Raw genomic sequence first — 12,089 nt, 5'->3', positions numbered from 1 at the left:
TTTACCATCAGAAAAATTTATAATATCCCCAGAGTTTTTAATCCTTTGCTTTAAAAAAAACAAAACAACCAAAACTGCAATGATTATCATTTACTGCACATCAGAACCTGTGCCATGTTCCCTTTAGATAACAGTTTGATATTCAGGCTGTAAAAGGGGGATTCTAACTTTTTAGATGAGCACCCCTTAGTCCACTCACCCACCCGCTGCACTTCCACAGCTTCACGTTTCATAGCTTCATATCAACCAATTTGTCAACTGTCCTCTGTTTTTTCTCCGATTCCCCTGTTTGGACTGGCTGCCATCATAATGGATATATTTTGCTGGAAGTCAGGGAGCAGTTTTAGTGCTTCAGTAAACAGTGCAGTTCAATGCAAATAATACTAAGGCAGCGTTGGACAGAAAGAAAGAGAGTGAGCTCCAGATGTGCCAAACGGCAGAGGATAACCAGGACAGGAGGCGCTCTTACTGTCTGTATTCACACAGAATCTCTGCTAGGGAACGGAAATTGTAACTTAAGTCTTGAATTAGTGAGCTCTCCAACATTGTATCCTATGCTTTATCGTGTTATCTCTCACATTCTCCATCACCCTCTCCATCACTCTGCCTATGTGTATGTCCTCCCTCAGCCAGCTAATATCCTGTTGGATGAACATGGTCATGTTCGGATCTCTGACCTCGGCTTGGCCTGCGACTTTTCCAAGAAGAAGCCCCACGCCAGCGTGTAAGTTCATCTGAGTTTAACTCTGCACAGCATTTATGTGTCTGGGGGTAGGTGGGTGGGCTGGCTGATAAATGTATATAAATCTATATTAATATAAAATACATCTGGCGCTGCTCGGGGTTCTCTCTGAACATCTCTCGCAGTGATTACATTTTAAATGGGTTGGATTGTCTCAGCTCGCTGCACTTTGACAAGTGAAGAGGATTGTGCCGACCTGATGGATCATGCATTAAAGGGCAAATAAAAAGAGTCTGTGGTGAGGTTCCCAAGAAGCGAGCTGTATTAAGTTACTGTTAATGCAAGTCAAACATTTCCTGCTGCTGCAGCTTCACATTAAAAGCTTTTTAAGTGGTGAAACACATTTTAATTGAATATGAAGTAACCACAGGAAATGCATCGTGTTGGCGCGTACTCTGCTGATTAATGTGCTCCTCGGAGATTGTTAGTGAGCGAAAAGACAGCACTGTAATTTCTCGGGCAGCGAGTTGTCAGAAAGAGACGCTGAAACTGAACGAGGAGGACAAACATCCCACTGCAACTTCTTGTCCATCCAGTCAGCGATGTGGGTTGAAATAATGTCTTCATATTGGTTGGTTGAGTGGTGATATATGATACACCACTGTTACATGAAGTGTTCTTCAGTAAATCAGCTCTAACTAATCAGTTGCAATTCAAAGATCAGTTTTCTGCCCATGATTGTGGTGCCTTTAAAGCTTGGTGTGTCAGGTCCACAAACATAGCGGTGGACTGCTGTCCATCACACGTTGACATTTTAAGTAGCTGTGCAGGACTGGCAGCATGCCCCTCAGTCCACTTGAGATGGAGACTGGCAGCAAAGCTTGAGTGATTGATCCCTAATACGTCAATGAATTGCTTCGCCCTGCATGGATCATAATGTGGAGCTCAGTGAGCTTGCAGCAGACATTCAGCATCTTTTCATTACAGTTATTATCACTAATACTTTTAACTGTCTACTTGTACATTGTTGGAGAATATTATTTCTTGGATTCATTTGAATATTTTCAGACATGTTATCTTGGGCTCTGTTCATTGTTATTTTACATGATTGACGCTCCATTTATGCTCATGTTTATAGCTCTACTCTCCTGCAAACGATGAAAGCTAAACACAAGGGCCTACATTGGGTTCAGTTTCAGTAAAATGAATTTCTGCAAAGAGGTGTAATGAATTGGTACTTTATAACGGTGTTAATAACTAGATTTAAAAAAATAGAATACAAAGGATAAGCCCAGAAGTGAGTACGCTTGCTGACTGTCCTGAACATCTTTATAATAATTATTGAGAGAAATACTAATTTCCTGCATTCATCGTTTTGACGTGTGCTGTGCTTGTTGCAGTGGCACTCATGGCTACATGGCTCCAGAGGTTCTTCAGAAGGGGACGGCATACGACAGCAGTGCCGACTGGTTCTCCTTAGGCTGCATGCTCTTCAAACTCCTCCGAGGGTAACCACTCAGGCTCTACTTGTTCCTCTCAGCTCATCTATCCCCCTTGCTGCACTGTCCTGACTTCCTGTCAGCTTTCAGCCCGCTCTGCCACTCTCAGTAAACTCTTTGAATCTGCTCGCTCGCCTTTCTCGGCATCTCTCACCAGCCTGCTTTCTATTTGGTGTGTGTTTGATCTTGTTTGTGTGCAAGCCTGTGTGTGTGTGTTTGTTTGATCTGGAGTGTGTAAATGCCAGAGGTCTGGGTACAGTAGGTCAGAAATCCGGTAAAAGCAGCACTGTGTGTGTGTGTGTGTGTGTGTGTGTGTGTGTGTGTGTGTGCGCGTGCGTGCGTGCGTGCATGCGTGCGTGTGCGGTGTTGGGCGGGTTTGCTTATCCTGAGTGAGCAAAAGAGAAGAGCAAGTGTGACGTGAATCCATTGATGTTCAGATCCATGTGTTTGAACACTTTAAAGAGGAAGAGTGTGTAGGCCTTTGGTCAAAGGTTGTCTGCGTCTTTCAACACTAGAGTCCAAATTCTCAGAGCTGGATGAGATTTTTTTTTTCTTTCTTTTTTTTTTGGAAAACACTAAAAGCAAGATGTGGTCAGTATCATTGTTTTCTTTTTTACACACGCATATACAGTATCTCACACAAGTGAGTACACCCCTCAAATTTTTGTAAATATTTTGTTATATCTTTTCATGGGACAACATTGAAGATATGACACTTTGATACAATGTAAAGAAGTCAGTGTACAGCTTGCTGCCCCCTCTAAGTAACTCAATACACAGCCACTATTGCCTAAACCGCTTGCAACAAAAGTGAGTATATATACATATATATGTGTATATATCTCTACCTGTCTGTCTGTCTAGACATGTCTATACACATATCTAGATAGGCATATAGATAGATAGACATAGATATGTGTATATACATATACACCCCCCCCCCCCCCCCCCCCCCAAATATCACTCCATCAATTAGTGAACAGTCTCTGAAATAATAATTTTCATCCTGTTCCATGCCCATATTTAATTTGACACACTACAGGGTTTTGGCTAAGAAGACTGGCTTCAGGTTTAATAGACGTTCTTTTGCATATTTTTGTATTTTTTCCACACTGTTGACGATGTGTTACCTCTCTCTAGTATTATCTCTTTCTGAGCAGCTGATACATTTTCGTTCTTGGCTTTACTCATCCGGACATCCTGGCTTCCGAGAATTATTATTATTTTTTTCTTTCACCACGCACCACTACCTTTTTTTGAGGGAGTGGGGAACATGTTGACTGTGATTGGTTGTTGTGGCGGCGTTACGCCAACTCTACGTACTGACTGATAGGCCAGATGTACTGATCGAATTTTAAAATCTTGGTTTATGGTTGTCATCGACAACCATAAACCAAGATAAACCAGCATTTGACCGTGTCCCTCGGGGTGTTCTGTGGGAGGTGCTTCAAGCGCATGGGGTGTCTGGCCTATTGGTACAGGCCATTCAATCCTTATACAACCACTGCAGGAGCTTGGTCTGCATAAGTTGAGGTGGTTTGGGCATCTGACTAGGATGCCTCTTGGGCGTGGAGTTTCGGGCATGTCTCACCAGGAAGAGACCCAGGACACGCTGGAGCGATTATATCTCTCGACCAGCCTGGGAATGTCTTAGTGTCCTCCAGAAAGGCTGGATGAGGTGGCCGGGGAGAGGGAGGTCTGGGCTTCTCTGCTTAGGCTGCTGCCCCCGCGGTCCGCTGCGCAAGAAAATGGATGGATACTGAAAAAGCACAGATCTTGAACAGGAGTGGTCTTCCCTGCCTGCATGCTAGTATTGCTTTTCCACACGCTAGCATATACTGCACTGCCAGACCTAATTAATCCATAATTTTCATGTTTGTCTAACTTGCACACTATTTACTGTAAATCCACTTAGAAGTGGGCAAGAAGCCAGCTAGCTGTAGCTTACTTACTGCTACACTTGTTTCATAACTTTAGCAGCAAGCAAGCCAGCTTACCTGCCAGAAGGGTTAAAGAACTTAACTGGCTGACTTGACACAGTATGCTGCTAGTAGAGATAAGCATTGAAGCTAGCAGAGAAGCTAACATTAGCCAGAAGAAAGCAATCTAAATAAAGTTCTCTCCAGACCCGGTGCCCTGCCTGCACCTCCCAAGTCAATATAAGTGACAATTTTTTTTTTTTAGTCACTGCCTCTATTCTAATTGAAGCTAATGTGTTCCTAACCTTTTAATCCAGTCCTTTGACTCATGAACTGTGTGAAAGGATGGATACTATTTTTGCAGTATGCACTAACCTGTGCCACATTAGAATGCTTAAACTGAAATATGGTTCATCATGAATCTTAATTCAGTCTGATAGTGCCAGTTGGATAGATGGTGTCGGAAGTCCGGCTGTTAAAGCATTAAAAGACCCCTACTTTCTTCAGTGTTCTTTCCGTACCAGCTGCACAAACACTCATTAACATCTACCAAGTCACCATTTGAAGCTGCAGGTGTGTTGGCAGCGTCTGTGTAATTTACCTGAGGGAGTTTTTTGTTCTTGCTTCCAAACACCTCTTTTCTCACTCCATCCATCTCCACTTCTGCTGTTCCTAGTCGTCGACAGTGTCATCATCTCGCTCTCTGTCTCTTCTGTTTTAGGCACAGTCCCTTCAGACAGCACAAGACCAAAGACAAACATGAGATCGACCGCATGACGCTCACCATGGTAAGATACATTCACACTACATGAGAGAAGTTGCATGAGAAGGCAGAGATGCGTGGGTGTCTGTGTGTAAACACATTTCAAAGCACACACAGGGGATCGTGTGTGTGTCTTTGCTTTACCCTAAGCACATGGGTTTGGCCTGTTTGCCTTATAGTAATTCCAAATGTGTGTATATATATATATATATATATATATATATATATATATATATATATATATATATATATATATATATATATATATATATATATATATATATATATATATATATATATGCGTACTGTACTGTGAACAAACAGCCTGAGCAGAATCTGTTGCTAGTCTTTCCTGCACATCTTTGACAGGGTTGTATGTAAGTTTTGGGATCAGCTTTTAGTGTCTTTGCCTGTTGACCTTGCTTTTTTGTAGGTGTGCAGATAGAAATGGGAGCAGTATCCACTGTCACTCTTCCACTAGGAGCAAAGCTCGTAATATAGCTCACTGTTTACAGGAACACAGCTGGATGAGCGAAAGTAGCCATTAGCTTGATCATTGTTTGCTGTGGGTTCAAACTTGTACACAGATCAAGTCCCTCTAAAACAAAATCATTCCACTGTGTGACTAAATGAAAATGTAGCTCTTTTTAATTAGTACCTAATTGACTCAGTTTTGGTTGTTTTGAGTACCACATAATGTACGTGGGGTCGTTATAGCAGCGAGGCCAAAAGTCCTGTGACATCATTTGTATGCGACACAAACACAACGACAATGGAGGACGTCGAGTCAGTGGTGTGTACCTGCAGCGCAGTCTGTGGCTATGTGTCAGACTCATGGACCGCAGTATTGGTTTGTGTGCGGCCGTTTCCCTCGTTGCCAGGTTTCAAAATCGGCAGTTTTGATATTCATGAAGTAGTTGCTCTCTTGGAACCTGGGCCGAGCGGGTACTGAAAAAGTACTCGGTACCAGGTACTAGTGGAAAAGGGCTGTCATTGTACCTTCAGTACTGCATTAAAGCAGAATGAAGAAACAGCTGACACCATTTTGGCCAAAATTTTAATAATAATAATAATGTATACTTTATTGATCCCCGTGGGGAAATTCCTCTCTGCATTTAACCCATTCAAATCAAATCAAATCAAATCACTTTTATTGTCACGTCACATGTGCAGGTACACTGGTACAGTACATGAGAGTGAAATTCTTGTGTGCGAGCTTCACAAGCAACAGAGTTGTGCAAAAATACAATAACGTAAAAAAAGCAAAATATAAGAATGGCTAATTCTGAAAGTAATATATGTACAATATATAAGAGTATATGCATTACTGGATGTGTATACTAAATATGTTTCTCTACGTGTGTGTGTGTGTATGTGTGTGTGTGTGTGTGTGTATGTGAGTGTGTATATACATATTTTACAAATGAAATAGAGTAAACAATAAAATAAGATATATAAAATATACAGAGGTCGGTAGTTGACATGTGCAAAACAGTGGCATTAATGTACAGTATGGAGTGCATAATGTTGAAGTTCCAGTAGTGAAGATGAGGTGTCTATGACGTGTTCAGCAGTCTGATGGCCTGGTGGAAAAAGCTGTCTCTCAGTCTGCTGGTACGGGACCGGATGCTGCAGAACCTCCTTCCTGATGGAAGTAGTCTGAACAGTTTATGGCTAGGGTGACTGGAGTCCTTGATGATCCTCCCCGCTTTCCTCAGGCACCGCTTCCTGTAGATGTCTTGGAGGGAGGGAAGCTCACCTCCAATTATCTGTTCAGCACACCGCACTACTCTCTGGAGAGCTTTGCGGTTGTAAGCGGTGCTGTTGCCGTACCAGGTGGTGATGCATCCAGCGAGGATGCTCTCAATGGCACAGCGATAGAAGGTCCTGAGGATGCGGGGGCTCATGCCAAATCTTTTCAGTCTCCTGAGAAAGAAGAGGCGCTGCTGCGCCTTCTTCACTGTTTTTTTTATGTGTACTGACCACGTAAGATCCTCAGCCAGATGTACACCAAGGAAGCGGAAGCTGCTCACTCTCTCCACAGCAGCGCCGTTGATGGTGGTGGGGGTGTGTACTTCTCTGCACCTCCGGAAGTCCACTATCAACTCCTTTGTCTTTGCGACGTTGAGGGTGAGATGGTTCTCTTGACACCAGTGGGTCAGGGCGCTGACCTCCTCCCTGTAGGCCGTCTCATCACCGTTGGTGATAAGACCCACCACTGTAGTGTCGTCCGCAAACTTCACAATGATGTTGGAGTTGTTAGTGGCCGTGCAGTCATAGGTGTAGAGTGAGTACAGGAGAGGGCTCAGTACACACCCCTGTGGAGCACCAGTGTTCAGTGTGATGGGGGATGAGGGGGTGCTGCCCAGCCTGACCACTTGGCGTCTGTCAGACAGGAAGTTAAGGATCCAGCTGCAGAGGGAGCTGCTCAGTCCTAGATCCTGCAGTTTCCTGTCCAGCTTCGAGGGAACGATGGTGTTGAATGCTGAGCTGTAATCTACAAACAGCATTCTCACATACGTGTCTCTCTTCTCCAGGTGTGACAGGGCAGCATGGAGTGTCAGGGCTATGGCATCATCAGTGGACCTGTTGTGGCGGTATGCGAACTGTAGAGGGTCCAGTGAGTCGGGTAGTGCAGAGCAGATGAAGTCCCTGACCAGCTTCTCGAAGCATTTGCTCACGATGGGGGTCAGGGCTACAGGTCGCCAGTCGTTCAATGAGGAGATGGTGGAGGATTTGGGTACAGGGACGATGGTGGCCATTTTGAAGCAGGCTGGGACTACAGACAGAGAGAGGGAAAGGTTGAAGATGTGTGTAAACACTCCAGCCAGCTGAGCCACGCATGACTTGAGGACGCGGCCGGGAATCCCGTCCGGACCAGTAGCTTTGCGTGCGTTCACCCTCCTGAAGCACTTCCGCACATCCTCCTCAGACACAGTGTGCGCACTGACGTCATCCGCGGTGCGCGCACTGTCCGGTCTCATGGTGTTCGCTGTGTCGAATCTAGCGTAGAATACGTTCAGATCCTCACACAGAGAGGCCGTGGTCTGCGGTGTGCTGGTTTTCCCTCTAAAGTCTGTGATTGTGTTTAGTCCCTGCCACATACTCCGAGGGTTGTCAAACTGTTGCTCCACCCTGTCCCTGTACTCACGTTTGGCTGCTTTGATCGTCTCCCGGAGTTGGTAATGTGCGTGTTTGTAGTCCGATGTGTTCGCGGAGGCAAAAGCGGTGCTCCGTGCCGCCAGCGCCGTGCGAACATCTCCGTTCACTCAGTGAAGCAGTGTTGATGTGTTGTATTGAAGAGATAACAACTGAGTTGAAGTAGGGCTGGGATGGATTTAAGTGTAATACCACGTTTGCATTGTGGGTCTATGAAACTGTCCTTAACAAAGCCTTTGAGGAAAACAAAAAGGTAAAAGCACAACAGCACACATCCAGAAACAGAATGACACACCCACTGTTAATACACTGCCCCCTGGTGGTGAAAGTTCAACTCTGCACTGGGTAACTGCACCAAGCATCTTTAAGGTTTGCTAGATGGGGTTAATGAGGCAACATTGCACAATTAACTATTATTACACAAAGTAGCTTTGAAGGACTGGAGTCTACTCTGAGTGTCTGTCAGAGGAATTTGATGCTGAGCGTGTGGGATGGATTGTGTCTGAGCCCACCCACGACATATCTGCTTTACCCTCCTCACATCCACACCAGACTCGTGCAAAGGCGACATGTCATGTTAGAGTGCAGGCAGGTTCATCGTGACAAAGCACAATGTGAATGTTCACCACAGCCTGGCGCTCATCTCTCTGCTTGCCAGCTGCAGCAGCTGTCCATCACAGGGGAGTGGAGCCAGAGACCTGGCTCTGTTTGTGTGTTTTGTCAGGACATGAAACAGTTGAATTGTGACGGTGCTCCATCCCTCACATACACTGAGCATGCCTGCTAAACAGTGAAAGTATGATCTTTCATATAATAAATCCAGATTAGGATTTTAATCCAGCCACTTAATCTGGTTTTATCCCCTTAATCCTTGTCTGGGTGTGTATCTGTGTTTCAGAAAGGGGCTGGGAGAGGAGGAGGATTGCGATTCATCCGTGAACAGACTAAAAATACTGCTCTATATGCCCCAGTGTTTATTAAACGTGATGAATGGTTTCATTACATAAACATGAAGGATGGAGAGCACAGTGAAAAGGCTGAGAGCTGAGCAGCCAAGACAGGAAGAGATGAATGGAGCAGATCTCAGTAGATGGCATGTCTGAACTCTGAAACACCTCCATGAAGCAACTGAGCAAAAAAATCCAAGGGTGGAGGCTGACTTGGGTTGTAGCAGGGGACTGTATGAAGAGAAATGGGCAGGTGCTAAAATGGCTGTTGACTTATCCCACTTATCAACCCTGTCTGTCCGGTGAAGGGCAAAGAGAGTATGAGTTACTCTCTGCCTTCAGATGAGACTAGAAGATGAAGAAGGACACTTGAGTCATGGAGCTTTCCAGACTTTTAGAGGAAATGAAGGGTGGTTAAAAATAAAACTTCAAATTTGAGTTGGCTTTTAAGGGAAGGCTGTGCTATACTGTGGGGAGAAAAAGTGAGGTATAACCACATGCCACACTTTCTGGATGCTGCTCGGCTCCGTTTTTTCACCTTTTTGGGGTCAGAACCTGCAGGGACGCGTTTCATGTGTAGAGTCCCAAAAGCTAGTTGGAAGAGATTCTTGGAGCAAAAGACACCAACTCGTCTGCAGGTTTCATTTCAAGCTGAACTTTGTCTGGTGTTAAACATCAACTGATACAGCTATTACAAATATTGTGAATGTAGGAAAAGCCTTTTAGTATTCCCATCATTTCATTAGTTTGTTTTATAAATACTCTTCTAACAACTGTAACTGCCTAAAGTTCTGAAAGTTAATTTATGATGATTTTAATTGTAGGGTAGTACAGAGCCGTTATTCCATAGTTTAACCAAATTGACACAACCAGTGCAGATGTACACGTAGTTAAGACACTGCAGAATTATCAGCAGCACGTATTAAAAGATGTGAGAGAATGGAGTCATGATCATGATGAGTACATGCAAACTTCTGACCACAGCTGTATAATTGCTGATCTAGTTGTTAACACATTTGCCCTGCACACAAAAAAAGGCTTCTTTGTTTCTGGGAGCAGACCCAGCCTCAGGGGGTCACTACTGAGTATACTCCTACTGCCTAGATTGTTTTTTCTTTTTGTTGTTGTTGAAAAATTTGTGAAGGTGGACCATAACAGCCGTTACTTTGGTGACTGGTGTTTAACTTTTGTTTTTAGTGGCCTCAGCTGTAATGGTATATACGCTTATTCCGTTTTTATTTACTCTTTTCAAAGAAACCTTAAGAACTCTTTCAGCTCTTTATCAGTCATCAGCTGAACATGTAGTCAGTGCAAACGTGACATAAAAATATTACATCAGTAAGATCAGTGAGGTGAAAAGGTACTGCTTCAGAAAGTTGTACTTTTTTCATAATGCCTTATTGATATGTATTGGCTGTACCAATTACTCTGAGCATTCTATATACACGTACTCTGTCCTTCATAGATGCAGAGGTGCTGGCCCTGAGTTTGTTGCTTTTATAACAGCTATCTAAGCCTGTCTGTAATCAGAGGAGTTTGGATGTTATTTTATTTTTAAGCAAAGTGTTCACTGCAAAGTTCACTACTCAGTTCAAACATCTCATTCCCTCCTCTTCCCTTCCTCCCCTCCTTCTTTCCTTCCTCTCTGTTTCACCCGCAGAATGTGGAGCTGCCAGACTCTTTCACTGCAGAGCTCAAAGATCTTCTGGAGGGGCTGCTGCAGAGAGATGTATCCAAGAGGCTTGGCTGCCAGGGCCGTGGGTATGATATGCACGCACCGCACACACTTGTTTTCATATTTTAGTGAGGACCTCTAAGGCTACGTTCACACTGCAGGCGAAAGCACATCAAATCCAACTTTTTTGACCCTATGCGACCCATATCCGATCATGGTATGACAGTGTGAACAGCACAAATCCGATATTTTCAAATCCGACCTGGGTCACTTTCGTATGTGGTACTGAATCCGATACATATCTGATGTTTTAGAAAGTGACTGCTGTTTGAATGGTCATGTCGCATTAAATCTGTCTTTTACGTCACTGACACAAGACAGACGCCAATTATCAGCGCCAGAGAAGACATCGTGAACGCTTCCTGGCCATTCAGTGTAGATGTCAGTGAAACTGTTGGGAAGACAACGTTGGAGAAACGTGAACATTTTATTTGTACTGTATAATCTGCAGATTCTGACAGAAATCTGCAACTATCCTTTGAAGCACCACTCCTCTCTAAGACAGCAATAATTAACAGCAATTATTAGGCCATATGTAAATTACAAAATAACTTTATAACTTAAAGCAAAATTGGGAAACGTAAAGTCCGAAACAGTCAAACAATACTGTTTGGTCTGGGTCTAAACAGAGCGCGTTGTGTGTGACGTCTTCTTTTGCGCATGCGGGCCACTTTGAGGGTTCACATTAGAGCGCGTTTGCTGTCACATTTTATTTGTAGTGTGAACAAGCAGACAAAAAAACATTGGATTTGATCAAAAAATCGGAATTGAGCATTAAGACCTGCAGTGTGAGCGTAGCCTAATTGACATAATGCCGCTTACCCTAGCCATTAAAAATGAATACCTAAACCTAACCATAAACTAATTGTAACCCTGACACTAAAACCACATTTTGAGCCTCAAAAAGGCCTTCAGACACATGGGAATGGGCACTTTGTCCCCATAAGTGACTGTTGGTCCCCACAAGTACACACAGGTTAAATTTCACATTAACCTCTGTCATGTATCAGTGTTTACATACACAGCCATGCAGATGAATTCATCAGTTAGACAAATTTTGCTAAATGTGCTCATCAAGTCTGATAACACTGGGTGGTGTAGTTTGCAGTCCGCTGGAGACAAATGGTGGTGGACATGAAGTGGACTAATAGAAGCTGAGTTCATAACTAATTTGATCATTGCTGTCATTTTGCATCAGCTTATAATTAAAGCCGAGGGATGGATCACCGTCTGCTTGGGGTTAAATGGCAGGATTGTGTGCGTTTGTCAGAGGGCTGTATTACAGCAAACACTGCCACCTAGTGTGGATATGAGAAGTAACACCGTTGTGTGTGTGTGTGTGTGTGTGTGTGTGTGTGCGTGTGCGTGTGCGTGTGCGTGCGTGC

The 12,089-nt window shown here is 43.9% G+C and overlaps 1 protein-coding gene across 3 annotated transcripts in view; it reads left to right on the top strand.

The window, feature by feature from the left end:
• The window catches only part of grk3 (G protein-coupled receptor kinase 3), a 75,008-nt gene that overhangs the window by 50,261 nt on the left and 12,658 nt on the right, over positions 1-12,089 (top strand). For all 3 annotated transcript variants that reach the window (XM_063477834.1, XM_063477833.1, XM_063477835.1), the window contains exons 12-15: positions 630-724; positions 2,083-2,190; positions 4,822-4,888; positions 10,630-10,730. In XM_063477834.1, the coding sequence (XP_063333904.1) occupies positions 630-724; positions 2,083-2,190; positions 4,822-4,888; positions 10,630-10,730 (371 nt within the window). The remainder of the gene's footprint in view (positions 1-629; positions 725-2,082; positions 2,191-4,821; positions 4,889-10,629; positions 10,731-12,089) is intronic.

This window comes from Pelmatolapia mariae, linkage group LG7 (genome assembly GCF_036321145.2).
Source record: "Pelmatolapia mariae isolate MD_Pm_ZW linkage group LG7, Pm_UMD_F_2, whole genome shotgun sequence".
NCBI classification, from domain to species: Eukaryota; Metazoa; Chordata; class Actinopteri; order Cichliformes; family Cichlidae; genus Pelmatolapia; species Pelmatolapia mariae.
Note: the sequence above shows the minus strand (reverse complement) of the source record. Positions and strands in the feature narration are given on the sequence as shown.